General features: G+C 32.3%; 2 protein-coding genes across 4 annotated transcripts; one reads left to right on the forward strand and one right to left on the reverse strand.

Moving 5' to 3' along the window:
* Window positions 1–225: 225 nt before the first annotated feature.
* LOC127257725 (putative disease resistance protein At1g50180) lies at window positions 226–4,481 on the reverse strand. The gene is made up of 2 exons (XM_051284187.1): window positions 3,461–4,481; window positions 226–2,135 (listed from the first exon to the last, which is right to left on the reverse strand). The coding sequence occupies exons 1-2, from the start codon at window positions 4,374–4,376 to the stop codon at window positions 322–324; spliced, it is 2,730 nt and encodes a 909-aa protein (XP_051140144.1). The 5' UTR covers window positions 4,377–4,481; the 3' UTR covers window positions 226–321.
* Window positions 4,482–8,988: 4,507 nt separating this feature from the next.
* On the forward strand, window positions 8,989–13,194 carry LOC127257737 (protein PHR1-LIKE 1-like). Of its 3 annotated transcripts, none has more exons than XM_051284200.1 (8): window positions 8,989–9,006; window positions 10,108–10,520; window positions 10,801–10,996; window positions 11,069–11,145; window positions 11,223–11,262; window positions 11,724–11,781; window positions 12,406–12,475; window positions 12,698–13,191. In XM_051284200.1, exons 2-8 carry the CDS (start codon window positions 10,170–10,172, stop codon window positions 12,959–12,961), a joined length of 1,056 nt encoding a protein of 351 aa, XP_051140157.1. In that variant the 5' UTR covers window positions 8,989–9,006; window positions 10,108–10,169; the 3' UTR covers window positions 12,962–13,191. The 3 variants fall into 3 exon arrangements, with proteins under 3 accessions (XP_051140157.1, XP_051140156.1, XP_051140155.1); XM_051284199.1 differs by having other exon boundaries at window positions 8,991–9,119; window positions 12,698–13,190; XM_051284198.1 differs by lacking the exon at window positions 8,989–9,006 and adding an exon at window positions 9,016–9,210 and having other exon boundaries at window positions 12,698–13,194.
* Window positions 13,195–14,781: the final 1,587 nt, after the last annotated feature.

Genomic DNA, 14,781 nt, shown 5'->3' on the forward strand with positions numbered 1-14,781 from the left:
AAAAGAGTATATTATACCAAATACTTAATTTTTTTATTATATTTAAAACTTTTTAAAATTTTAAAACTTCATAGCTTATATCTAAATGCATAGGGAGTATTTTGCTAACCCAATTTGAACTTAGTCTTGCTATGAAAGATCCATTCAGACAACACTATCCAATCAACAACTGATACAACACAAACTTCTTAAATTTGTTTGTCAAACACTTTCTATTAATTTTGGTAAATATATATAAAACAAAAACAAGTTTGAAAATACATTTTATGCATTGTTTGTATTACATCATAGATAAGAATAACAGTAAAAGAAACAACAAACTCAATGATCATATTTATAGTCAACCTCTACAGAAGGTATGTTAGAAAATACATGACTGTATTTGGGATCTTGAAGCTTTTTAACATTTCTTGAGCTTACCCACAACATCTTCAATTCTTGCAGATTCCTCAGCATTCTCATCTCTTCCTTTTCTGGGAGGATCATCAACCTCGGACAATAATGGATGTACAATCTTTCGAGTTCCGGCAATCCGCCATCTCCGATTTTGAGTTTTTTGACAAAGTACAATTCAAGAAGATGAACTTCTTTGAGCTTGGGGAAACCATTAGGTGAGATCACCATAGCATTGTTTTCATAGTCCAATGCTTGATCCAATTTGAGGTACACTAAGTTTGGCAATTGCTCGAGAGCCGGCATCGGATCTTCGTTGAGATCGGTTTGAATCAATGTCACGTATGAAAGATTCTGTAAGAGATTTTCGAAACTCGATATCTTTGGCACTTGAAATCTTATCTTAAGCCTAATAAGATGTTGCAAACTCTCGAGCCCATCGGTCGAAGCAAATGCGCCTTCGGCAAATGTTACGTCGATAGAGACAAAATTCTTTAGCTTAGCCATCGAAGCGAAGAGCTTGTTCGCATCGACGCCTTCTTTTAGGCCTAACCCTAATTTGCAAAGGCTAGTGAGTTCCGCGAGGTGCTCGACAACGATGTTGCTTGTCCAAACGAAGGATAGGGTCTGTAATTTCTTCAAAGTGTCTAACCTCAACGGCTCTTCGCAAACGATTTGCCCATCCATAAAAAGATGTCGCAAACTTTCCAATTGCCATATGATGTTCGGCACCACCAGCCGGTGATTGTCCGAAACATCAAGAAGTTGTAGTCTCTTAAGGTTACCTAATGTGTCCGGAAGCTTATCCAACTTATTGCTTCTTAACCTTAAGTACCTTAGCGCAACCATTGTACATATCGAGTTTGGGAAAGTTTTCAAGCCAAAGCCTTCCAAATCAAGCAACCGTAAAATTTCAAAACTTTCCCAAAACTCGGATGAAACACCGTCAAGATTAACTTCGGATTTTGATCCGGAAAAGAAAAGAGAGCGGAGGCGCCGGTTTTTCTTGGAGGCCACGAGCCCTTCATTGTTGTAATGAACAACACAATGGCGATGTTTATCGAATGATTCAAGATCAAATGGTTCCTTTAAAGCCTCAAAGTTGATTTCCTCTTTTGCCTTCTTAATGGATAAGTCATGCAGAAGATCATGAACTTGACAGTTCAAAACCCTAACCCCATCCTTTCCCAAATCTTTGACTTGAATCATGTTTCGATTAATCAACTCGTCCAGATAACTCCTTGCAATATTCTCCATTGTCTCCTCGCCCCCCTTTTTCGAAGGGATAAAGCCTTCGGCGATCCATATTTGTATCAAGTCTCTCGCCGGGATGGTAGCATCCTCTTTGTAAAAACTTAGACACAAGAAACAAGATTTTAGTTGCGGAGGCAAATCATGATAACTCAAATCCAAAATAGACATTACACTATCGTCACTTCTTCCCAAATAAGAATCCATTCCTTTAAGAACCTTCTCCCAACCACTTTTCAATTGTCGTTGCTCTTGTAATAAACCTCCCATCACACTTATTGCAAGGGGCAAACCATCGCACTTGTCTAGGATTTGTCTTCCTATAGCCTCTAATTCCGACGGGCACTTGCCTTTATTCTTGTCGATCAATGCCACCTTCAACAATAGTTCCCAACTCTTGTCGGAGTCTAATCCATTATGCTCGTGAATATATCGAGCACCCCTTGGAATGTTGCGAAAACGACTTGTTACCAATATTCTACTTGATGTACCTATAAAATCAATTTACGAAATGACCATATAATCATCAATAGAAATTCTTTTAAGTATATATACACTTATATGTATTAATTGGACTATAAAGTTACATGTTTCTTTTGGTTGAGTTTGAGAAAATTTAGTTTTGAGTTTGATATTAAAATAATATTTGATGGGATGTTTTGTTAGAGGAAAAAATATATTCTTTTTTTCCAAAAAAAGCAGAGTCCAAATAATAAAATTTGGTTAAAAAAACAAACCAGCAGTTTAGTTTTGTAATAAAACAATTATTGATATGCAAGAAAAGAAAAGAAAACAAGTTTCAACACATACTTAGTAAAATTATCCAAGTAAAATATCGAAACAACTTTTAATGTATATTATAAAATTTAACTACCACAAGCCTACAAGTTAGAGTTCGTTTGAATTGACTTAAAAATAAGCATAAGTCAAAAGTAGAAGCAGAAGTTAAAAAATAGAAAATATGTTTGGAATCATTATAAAAACATATTTTATAAAAAAAACTGTTTGAATATAATAAATTGAAATTATTTTTCAAACGGTTAAAATTACCAAATAGAACATAGTTACGTTAATATATATATTTTTTATTAAATTTTCTAATTTATTTTAAAATTTTGTAAATTATATTTAAAAAATTTGCACTATCTACCCTAATTGAAAACATATTTATTAAAATTTATGTATAAAATATATTTTAAATTTTAATTAAAAATAAAAAATATAATTAACTTTAAGTAAATTTAAATTAGTCGACAAATTATTTTAAAATTTTATAAATTATATTTAAAAATCTTAAATTATCTACTATATAATTAAATTTATATTTTTAAAATTTAATATATTAGTTATATCGTTTAAATTTTAATTTAAATATAATACTACCTCCGTCCGACAAGAAGGTTGTCATTTGGTTTTTGAATCATTGTATTTAACATTAAAAATATTTTTATATTTGAATAATTTACTCGAAAAATATCATTGTATTTGTATAATAAGAGACTAATAAGCGTATTTTTGCTTTTTTATCTTAATTTCTACGATGTATTGATATAATAATTAATATTCAAAGATGAATACGTAAAAAGGTCATGACAACTACGTTTTTTCAAAATAAAAAAATAAGTGATACATTAAAGTTCAAAAATATATATATATATATATATATGTAAGTGAGACTTTAGAATTAGAAAAACAAGTAAGTGAGACTCAGTATATTTTATAGAATAAAAATACGATAATTAAATTTAAAAAATATATATAATAGAAAAAATAAATACTAATAAAATAGCAGTGAGGTTAGGTGAGTAGAGGTTACCTTGATCGGGAAAAGCTTTGGCCAAGTAGTCCCAATCCTCCTGCCGCCAGATGTCGTCAACCACCAGAAAGTAACCGCCGCCGCCGGCGAGGCGCTCCTGGAGCATCCTCTGCACCTCCGACTCCGGCGACTTGTCCATCACATCCGCCACCGTCCGGCGGTCTTCCTCCTTCTCCACCAGCTGCATCACCACCGCCTTCATCACCTCCTTGGGGTTGAACTCCCGCGTGACGCACACCCACGCCCGCCGCCGCCCGTACCTCTCCGCCACCGCCGCGTGGTTGTACACCATCCTCGCCAGCGTCGACTTCCCGCCGCCGGCCATCCCCACGACGCCGCCCACCTGCAGCCCCTCGCCGCCGCCCCACACCACCTCCGCCAGCAGCCTCTGCACGTGCTCCTCCAGCCCCACCACGTGCCTCTCCGTCTCCCAAGGACTCACCTTACGACGTCGTTCCACGCTCTCCGATTTTGACGACGATATTGATCCCTTCCCCAACTCCTTCAGAATGTTCTCGATCCCGTACGCCTTCCGGCTGGCTTCGATGGCTCCGAGCCGCCGCTGGATGGCTTCGATGGCGTGCCCTAGCCGGTCCAGATTGTACACGTGCCGGGGGAACCAGGCGAGCCAGCCGCGCAGCCCTCGGCGGCGCGGCGCGGCGACTTTGAGGGCGTAGATTTCGATCAAGTCTTCGGAGTCGTGGGCGACGGCTCTGATGTCGGCGATCCACTTTCCGATGAGCTGGTCGGCGGCGGCGGCTTGCTTCTCGGCGGCGTCTCTGAGGAAGCACTGCATGTTCTCGAGCTGGTCTTTGAGCCGAGTGAGCTGGTCCTCGACGTTGAGGAGGAAGGTGACCTTCTGAATTGCCATGTCGCTCAGCTTCTCCACCGCGAATGAGACGGCTGCTTCCGCCATGGATGTTGTTACTGGACCTTCAGATCACAGAGCTCTTATTATTATTATTATTATTACAATTTGGGATTATTTCTTCGATGCGTGCGTTTGATTGTGTGTAAGCGAGGAAGGTGCTTCTTGTAGTAATGAATTTAGTGCAACTTGCATGTTAATTAATTATTTAATTAGTTGTCCTGCTGTGGGAATGAATTATTACAACTATTCAGATTAGCAATAATAAATACATGAAATATAATTTGTCAAGATTTAAATTAATACATTAGGGGTGTGTTTGTTTGAGTGTTTGGATTTTAATTTGAGATTCTAATAGTAAAAATTTTGATTTTAAATAGTTGTATAATATAATATAAATGATGTTTTAAATATAAAATTAATTTTTATTATAAAATAAAAAATAAATATTTGATTTGATACTTGTTAAGAGAAAAAATGTAATAAATAGTAAAAATATGAGTAAATTAGCCAAATGAACACACCCTATTTATACTTCATGTACTATCAATTTATATTTCGCACTATGTAAGCATATCACTTCCACAAAAATATTATTTTGTCTCGAAAAAATAGTTTTGGAATTTAAAGTAGATTCGAAATAATTTTTTTAAATCCTCAAAATTTATCTCGGATTAATATCCGAAAGGTAAAACTCGTTTCTATTTGAGTTGTTTCAAAAATTTCAAAGTTATTTGAGTGACCTCAGAATTTCCGAGATCCAATCCCAACTTGCAACTTTATTTATTTATTTATTATTTATTTATTTATTTTGTAATGAAACTTGATCCGATTAATTTAATTTTAATTTTAATTTTAATTAGGAAATCTAATTAAGGCTAATATATATACTAAGGGTGTTTGTTTGGAGATTTTGAGTTGAGATTTTAATAGTAAAAATTTTGAATTGGAATAGTTGTATGATGTGATATAAATAGATATTAATGTGATATTTTTAATTAAAAATTAATTTTTAATATAATATAAAAAATAAAAAATAGGTGTTTTATTTGATATTTTTGGAGAATTTTTTTTTGATAGATATAAAATCTAATTTCAAGGAACACACCCTGAATATATATATATATATATATATATCATTATAGACATAAATTTTATTTAAAATATTATTTTAAGATAAAATTTGCTATAACTCATCTATGTTTTGAGAAAGCAACACTAATTTTCTTATGATTTAGAAGGTTTTGCAAAATTCTTTTATATTTTTAAAAATATTGTATAAAATTCTTTTTTAAGAGGTTCAGTCCAATACTTTAAATAATATAAGATACCTAATGTAATTTCTAAGAAATTATGTACAATATTTTTAAAAATATAAGATAATTTAATTCAATTTGGAAAATGATACAAACTTTTCCAATGACAAAGATAAATTATAAGCAATATTTGTCCTACTTCTACAAACAAATGCATTCTTCACTTCTTCAATTGAGATTTATACATAAGTCCTACACTCAACATTACTTAAACCCAATATTTCTTGTAAAGTGGTAAATTTTTATTGTTAATCACCGAAATTAGCGGCTTAATTACAAAGTTTTGTGAAATATTAAAAATTAGTGAATACTGCCCGCCATTGCCGACTTTAATTAGATCACACAACAGATAATATCCCAATTAATTATGATAAATAAATTATTTCATCATGTATTTTATTTGATTTTGTTTCTTGTTTCCACTTAACAACCAATGTTTCTATATATATAAGAAAGTTAATAAATAAATTTGTTGTTTTCTACCTAGATCGATGTTGTAGGAATCAAGGAGCAAGTTGGTGTTTAATTAATTAATTAATGATGGGGTTACTAAAATATTGTCAATTATCCAATCCGCAATACAAAAAAATTGAAATGTAGTTCCGAAAAATTTCGTAGCAAAATATAATAATTTCGTAGTAAAAAAGATTTTGTGACAAAATGACTTATACTGGGCCGTAAAGATTTTTTACAACAAATTTGACTTTCATAACAAAAGATAAAATTTTTGTAATGAAAGTATAAAAATAAAATATAGCTATAAAAATATGATTTTTATAAAAATATGCAACATGCTTGATTTTTTTAACCAAATAATTTTAGCTATGAAAATATAATTTTTTAACTAAAACCCTTTTGACATAAAAATAGGATTTTTCTAACCAAAAAATTTTAGCTAAAAAATTAATTTTGTAATATATAATTTAGTTTTAATGACAAAAATAATTTTTGTAATAAATAACATATTTTAACTACGAAAATATTTTCATTGTTAAAAAAAAATAAAATTTGTAACTAATTAGACTTTAAGACTTTTTTTTTTTGTTTTTAGTGCCCATAATTAATTTATAATCTCAAGTTGCTTTACCAAATTCAATATTTGGATAAAAATTGCAGGTGTGACTTGAACATGTGATTTAGATAATTAATTTGTAATAATTGAGGTGACAAAGCACTCTACCTAATCCGCACTTATCTTACTATATATATATATATATATATATATATGATACTCTCTCCCTTCCTCTCTTGACAATTTATCCATTTTGATCCGTCCTATAACAAAGTATTTATTTACTTTTAGTAATTGTACTATCTACGTAACATTACAAATACCTTTTCAATTTACAATATATTACACAAATGTCATTATCTTTATATCATACAATACTAATATGGTTAATTTAGTCTTTTTACTTTTATTTCTACTTTATTCTAATATAATACTAATATTTCTAAAACTCCGTGTAAAAAGCAAATAAATATATAAATACGGAATGGAGGGAGTATATAGCAAAGATTAATGTAATATAATATATAAACATATTTAATTATGCATTTTGTTGGTGTTAAAATATACTATTATCTTATGTTGCTGGATAATATATATATATATATATATATATTGTTCTTTAGAAATAATGGTTGTTAGTCTAAAGATGACTACCTCATTAACAAAGGAATGGACTTAAGTAAAATGATGTTACAAAATCTGTCGGATTTCAATCTCGCTTTGATATTGTGGTTGCGTTTGAACTCTTTTTGCAGGATTCACGCTTTTGCGTAAAAATATTCTTCTTTATCCTTCATGGATTATGAATAACTTGTACAATTATTTATCAATTTCGATAAATGTCATCAACTAAATAATAACGGACATTGTATTTTTTAAATTTATTTTTGAATAACATAGTTTATAAGATGAGCAAGTCTATTAATAAAATCTAAAATTGACAATTTTTCAATACATTTATATTATTGTTGGCTCTTAGAAAAATTACTTCAAATTTAATTACGAAAAAAATTAAATGCATTCAATACATAATTTAAATTATATCAAATTGAAAAATTATAAAATTTAATAATTTGTAAATAATAAAAACTATATAGATACTATATAAATAAAAAAATAATAATTTTAGCTTGATTTTTGCATCATTATGGTAGGATTTATGTTCTAATGAAAAGATTATTTGAATGAAAAAAACTAATAATAATTATTATTATTGGTATTATTATTCTAATAACATCACGAGTTTATTTATGTAAAATTATTATTGGGAATAGTTATAGAAATTGTGTTATTTTCTGTGTGGATTCTTTTAAATTGCAAAAATATTTTAAAATTCTAAAATTATATTGAAAATTTTTAAAGTAGAATAATTTTCTGAATTTTAAAATATTATTCTCTGCGAACAAAAATTATATATTTGAATTTTTATAATAAATTAAAAAATAACAATATTTTTTTTCAGTAAATAAAAATGTATAAGATTATTTTGCTATTTTTTTTTAATAATAAATTTATAATTTATGTAAAAATTATGTAATTTTAATGTTAATATATCATTATTGACTATAATGATTTATCATTTTTGCATGTTTCTCTAAAATTTATCTATTTTCTTATTATAATAATATATTAAAAGCAAAATATTTCTTCCCTCCCAATACACATGACATGTTTTCCTTTTCTTTGTCCGGTCCCACCAAAAAAAAATGATCTATTTTAATTTTTTGTTTTTTTCCTATTTAATTGTATTATATAAAATTTTATCTTATATAAAATAATATCTTTATTGAGATATAATATTAAAAATATTTAAATATATGTTTTAAATTTATCTTATCATTAAATAATCAAATTCTCTATTTAAATAACTAATCTATATTATTTAAATTTCAATGTCCAAACAAAATGCACCATCTTCGCGAAGATAGAGGAAATATCTTTTAATATTTTTATAAATTTAATATACATCATTATACATATAACTATTTTATATTTAAAATACAAAATTAAAAGTATCAAATTTTTTTACGCATTTCAATTAATAAAAGAAATATTAGTATTTTTAGATTTATTATAAAATCCGAAAGCGTCTTTCTATTGTCCCAGATGGACTATATAAATATGATAATAAAAAAAAAAATAATTTAGGCGGAACCAAATGAATATATAAATTAAAACAATATATTTTATTTAAAAAAGTAATAATAATAATAATAATGATAATAAATTGGGAAACCCTAATTAATGTGTTGTTTACTGTAATAACGAAGGTCAACGCAGAAATACGTGCGACAATACAACACAAGATTAGACAAGCATGGTGGATTGATTGTTGTGTAATCATCAATTGGTAGTGTTCTGCTCTCTTCAATGCATTTTACATTGCCGCCTCACTTTACAGATTCCATCAGATTCTCATTCTCATTCCCCCTCCTCCTTCAAGCTGCTCCTCTTCAATTCCAGGCTCTCTCTCTCTCTCTCTCTCTATCTATTACCACCAATTTCTTGTTTTCGCAGATTTCTTTATGCGGCGGTTTTTGTAATTCAATTGAATGTATTGGATTGAATTGTGCTCCTATTAATTTCGATAAGATTCTCGCTTTTTTGCATATGTTCTGAATTTTACTTCATCGATTATTTTGGAAATTTGGTGCCGTAGGGGGTGTGGTAGTTTTCTCTATTTTCTTTTTCTTATAAAAAAATTGTTGAACTTTTGGATGGATTGAATTGGTTTGTTAGTTTTTGGGAATCAGAAAGGTTTCTGGCTGCCAAATGAAAGCTTTTACTTTACGCTATAGATAATAGGAACCGATTAAAACAAATAATCAATTCAAATAGTGGTTTTGGCTATTGAATTCTTGCAATTGACGAGTGGTCCAATTCGAGGAGCAAAACAAGAACGTAGAATTAAGTTTGGGCTCATTGGTAGAGTCTGAAGTGATTTATTATAACTAATAGCATGAGTGGTTACCGGTGATTCTTATGCATCCATTATGATTGGCTTCTGTAATTTTGATTTGATCCTTAGTTTATAACTCATTTGAATGTTTTGCTTGTGTTCATGTTAGTCATAGGATGATTCAGCCAATTAAGTTTGATAATAGCTAGGGTATTAGGTATTCCTCCGAATGCTGTTGAACTTCGGATTGCAGATCATTTACAGTTGTAGTTTGTTGCTTTAAATTGGATCGTTGAAAATGACTCTCACTTGTGGTGCTATGATAAGAACCCCTTAATTCAGGCTTGTCAAGGTTGTCATAGTGTTGAATAAGTGACAGTTTTAGGAATTTAATCGTCGATTAAATCAAAAAGTTGAGGATTGTTCTGTTTCTGTTTGGAGTTTGAGTTCCCCTGCCCTCAATGCTATATCTTGATCTGTGAAAATGATCATCTGGATTTGCTTTTACTAGTTGTTCTATGTTGAAGTCATTTGAGTTGTATTCTGTTTCAGGCTTAACTTATCATTCTGTGTGCGACTTTCATAAGCAACCAACCGAAACGCCAAGAAATCGGATGGAAGCCTCGGGAGCCATGTCTCGATCTTTGCACATACTTTCTTCTCCTCCCCTGCTTCCAGATATGCAACCTCGGAAGATAGATGGTTGTGCCATGCAGAACAATGATCTCTCCTGGAATGCAGCTGACATCGAGAAATTTCTTGATGTTCCCATGAATATAATGCCGGTTCAGAATGTCCCGGAAGAGTCCTCCACTGGTCTAATGGCATCGGGAGACCAAAGTAGGAGGCGAGACTGGCCAGAGTGGGCAGATGAGTTTATTTCTGTCGCTGATGATGCACTCAATCCAAACTGGACTGATCTTCTAGTCGATATCGATGTTCCTGATCCAGATCTGGATCCAAAGGTCTCTTTCTCATAATTTTCAGTAGGGTTAGATGAATATCACCATGTGGTTCAAAAAAATACCATTGTGAAAAATAAATTTGCTAATAACCTCCTTACATTTACAGAAATGTGCAAATAACCTTCATGCAGGCAGGTGATTTTCGAAACAAAAGGGGGTTATTTGCATATTTGATATTTATTTTCCATAAATTTTTTTAATGCCAATTTACAGAGGTAACTATTTTCAAGCCATTCACTTATTGCTCTTGGTCGTCAAGTGACTTGTTAACCATTAACAGTTTTTTGATGTTCCACTGGATGTCTCCACACGCAAGCCACAGATTCAGCAGCTGAATCAGCTTCCTCCTCCGAAGGGACAAAGTACTCAAGCAATCACCACTTCATCTGCACCTTCAAGTAAAGGACGTATGAGATGGACTCCTGAGCTTCATGAACTCTTTGTAGACGCTGTAAATAAGCTTGGTGGCAGTGAGAGTGAGTACGAGCTGCTTACTGTTTATTCAGTTTGATCGAATGTTCACTCTCTTGGCTTTTTGAATTGTGCAGAAGCTACACCCAAGGCTGTTTGGAAGCTCATGAATGTTGATGGCCTGACTATATATCAAGTTAAAAGCCATTTACAGGTATGGGGAAAGTTTTTTTTTGTCGACATTTTAGTGATACTAAGTAGTTCCACGCTCATCATGTTCCAATGTTTCAGAAATATAGAACTGCTAGATTCAAGCCAGAGCCATCGGAAGGTAGAATCACGTCACTGATTCTCAATTTGCTTGTGAAACTTTCTAATACTATCTTATTCATGTATATTTCCACTTGGTGAACACAACATAGTTGTAGTCGAGCAAGTAACTTGTAAGATAGAAAGAAGGGAGATTCCACCATCCATTTTTTCTGGATAGAATCATCTAAAATATTGTAACTGTAGAGAGATGGATTATGAGTTTTTTTATTTACTATTCCAAAAGAGAAGAAAAAGTAACAAAATTACGATCTAGAGATCAAGTTGACTAGGAATGTTAAAGCATAATAAAATGTTTCACATATGCTTCAGTTTGGAAAGAATAACAAATGAAATTGTAGAGAAAACCTACACCTGACTCATTGAATCTATATTAGAAGTCAAGAGCTGTACTTTCCCAATGAATCGAAGCCATATTAGTGTGTTAATAACAAGTTTATTGTGTCGACTTGTTTCTTACAGGCACTTCAGAACCAAAATCGCATACTGCACCAGATACTGCAGCCCTGGACTTGAAGACGTGAGTTTCCTCATGTCTTATGCATATTTGGTTTCTCAAAATTCATTTCAATTTGATTCCATTGAGTTAGTTTCAAAAAGAAAAAAGAACTTTGGTCCTTTTTCTTTATATAGAAATTTCAATTTGAGGTCAAATTGGATAATTTTCATCCACAATATTTTTGGCCTATATCACAAATGACATTATCACTCATAGTATTGAATAAAGTCACAGAAGTTCTTTGAACAACTTCAAACTACTTGACATGATTTGTGAATTTTGACTGCCAAAGATACAGTGGGACCGACTTTGGTTTCAAATGGAATTTTCATAAATGGTTGGAAAATAAATTATTAAGATGTGTTCTATGTGTCTCTAGTGAAAGTTCTTTCAAAAAATAGCTCCCTGTCGGCAAATTGAATTCCAAAAGGTCCCCTGAAACGCAAATGAATCAGTAGTGTATGGCGTTTAAGTTTAATATTTGTTTGTGTATCTACTGTGTGATATGTTACCTTCACTCATTCATTGGCCTCATGATTCAGTAGGATATATCTAATACAATTAATCAAATCTTGTCTGAAATAATATGTAATCCTTACTATATTTTGGGGGTGTATTTCTAAAATCCCGATTTTGATGGGGCAGGACGATGGGAATAACTGAAGCTCTCCGACTGCAGATGGAAGTGCAGAAGCAGCTGCACGAACAGCTTGAGGTATACAAAATACAATTATATATTCAAGCTTTCCTCGATTCAGCACACCCATTCCCAGTCAAGTTTTTACTTAGTTTTAGTCGAAAAAAATAATGTGCTTCATCTTATTAGCAAAAATTACTCATCGATCAGAAATTTGCAATTTCACTCTGAATATTGACGGTTTTAATCACAATTAAAATTTTTTTTCTTCTTCTTCTTCTTTGCTTCTGCTTGTTTTAGATTCAAAGAAATCTGCAGCTGCAAATCGAGGAACAAGGGAGATATCTCCAAATGATGTTCGAGCAACAAAGGAAAATGGAGGAAGACAAAGCAGCAAAGGTGTCGTCATCCTCAGATGCACAAAAACCTCGAGAGGCATCGGACAAGCCGGGATTGTCCCAAGAACAGAGACCATGCACATACAGCAGTCCTGCAGATGGCGCGCCTGTTGTGCCAAGTAAGCAGGCCAAAGCAACTCCGGAAACGCCGCGGGAGTCGTTGTAACATGGAGTCTATGCCATTGAACTGAATTGGAACAACAGAAAGAAGGTTGTCTGTAAATAGAAATAGAGAAGTAAAGAAGGTAAAAGTAGTTGATCTGATTCTCACTGTAAAGCAAAGCAGTTCTTCTCTGCTTGTCCAGCTACACTTCATTTATCTATTACTATTATTATTATTATTATTGTTCGAAAATATATCAAATCCATGTGATGCTCATTTTAAATTTGTTATTTAATGTTAAAATGAATATAAGAAAATACATTTATATGTCAACAGTTATGATGCTGAGTGTTGAATTTTTTCAACAGTGATATAATAGTATCGATCAAGACTTTATAAAACACCAATTAGGAAAAATAACATGTGTTATATTACATATTCTTTGAAATAAGAACATGTGATATTTTTAAAGTATGTGTGGACAAAAAATTGTGTTATTTTTAATAAACAAAAAGTTTGTACAAATTATATTTTTGATTTGAATTTAAAGCGGTCCTTTGATTCTCCTTCCGGATCGATTTATTTTCCAATTTGATTTTCGATGGCTTCTTTGATCCGAAGAGGTTTGGTCTTCAATTTGACTTTGTCGGCTTTTGGAGGGTTTTGGTCTTCGTGCGGATGATTTGATCGTCAACTTTGGATTTAATGTCTTTTTTTAGACGATCCGAGGCTTTGATCTTTGATTTGGCTTTGCCGCCTTTTGGAGAGTTTTGGTCTCCGTATTGGCGATTTGATCATCGTCTTTGGATTTGTTGTCTTCTTTGGACGATCCGCGACTTTGACATTTGTTTTGGCTTTGCCGTTTTTGGAGGACTTTGGTCTCCGTATTGGCGATTTGATCATCGTCTTTGGATTTGTTGTCTTCTTTGGACGATCCGCAACTTTGATCTTTAGTTTGCCTTTTCCACCTTTTGGAGAGCTTCGGTCTCCGTGTGGCGATTTGATCCTTAGCTTTGGATTTGATGTCTGTTTTGGACGATCCGCAGCTTTGATTTTTTATTTGTCTTTGCGCTTTTGGAGGGCTTTGGTCTACGTGCGGGTGATTTGATCCTAAGCTTTGGATTTGATGTTCTCTTTAAACGATCCGCAGCTTTGATCTTTGAGAATGTGGATTTGGTGCTCCATACCGCTTTTGGTGGCATGTCCCTTTGACTTTCGGATCGAAGAGGGCCGAGTCTGCGCCTTTTATGAAGAACGCGATGAACACCTCGAAGCTTTGAGAGAAACTTTGAAGACCTTCCCTTGGCTTTGACGAATTCCTCGACGGCTTTGAGAGCTTTGATCCTTCCTCCGGCTTGGACATACGATGAAAAACGTTAACTTCATCGATTCGTCAACCAATATTGGATCATTTGTCCGAAGAACGCTTCAAAAGACACAAAAAACATTGAGAACAATACAGAGAGAGTATAGAGACTTACCCCTTTGCTTGAATCATTGATGCAACTTCGGTGTCTCAAATGAATTGGCTATGGCTCCTATTTATAGGAGATGGGTGGCCTTGGCTTCCTTTTCGGATGGTGCCAAGTGTATGGAAAAATTTTATAATCTTTCATTTTCCATCGGATGTCGTTTTCCATTCTTGATGGATTTGATTTTGCACCTTCCTTTCTCGCCAAAATCTTTATATCATTGTCTTTTTTGGAAGATATTAATTTATATACTTCATTTATTGACAAGATTAATTTATTTTGCTGCCAAATTTATTATGGCTCTATTTATGCACGTAATATTTGTACGATATCTTCTATTTTAAGCAAATTTTTGCATTAATGGTTGATATTTATTGTACAAAAATTAACATATGTGCATAATTAAATACC

Source organism: Andrographis paniculata, unplaced genomic scaffold (assembly GCF_009805555.1).
Source record: "Andrographis paniculata isolate CXL003 unplaced genomic scaffold, ASM980555v1 Contig58END, whole genome shotgun sequence".
Classification (NCBI taxonomy): Eukaryota; Viridiplantae; Streptophyta; class Magnoliopsida; order Lamiales; family Acanthaceae; genus Andrographis; species Andrographis paniculata.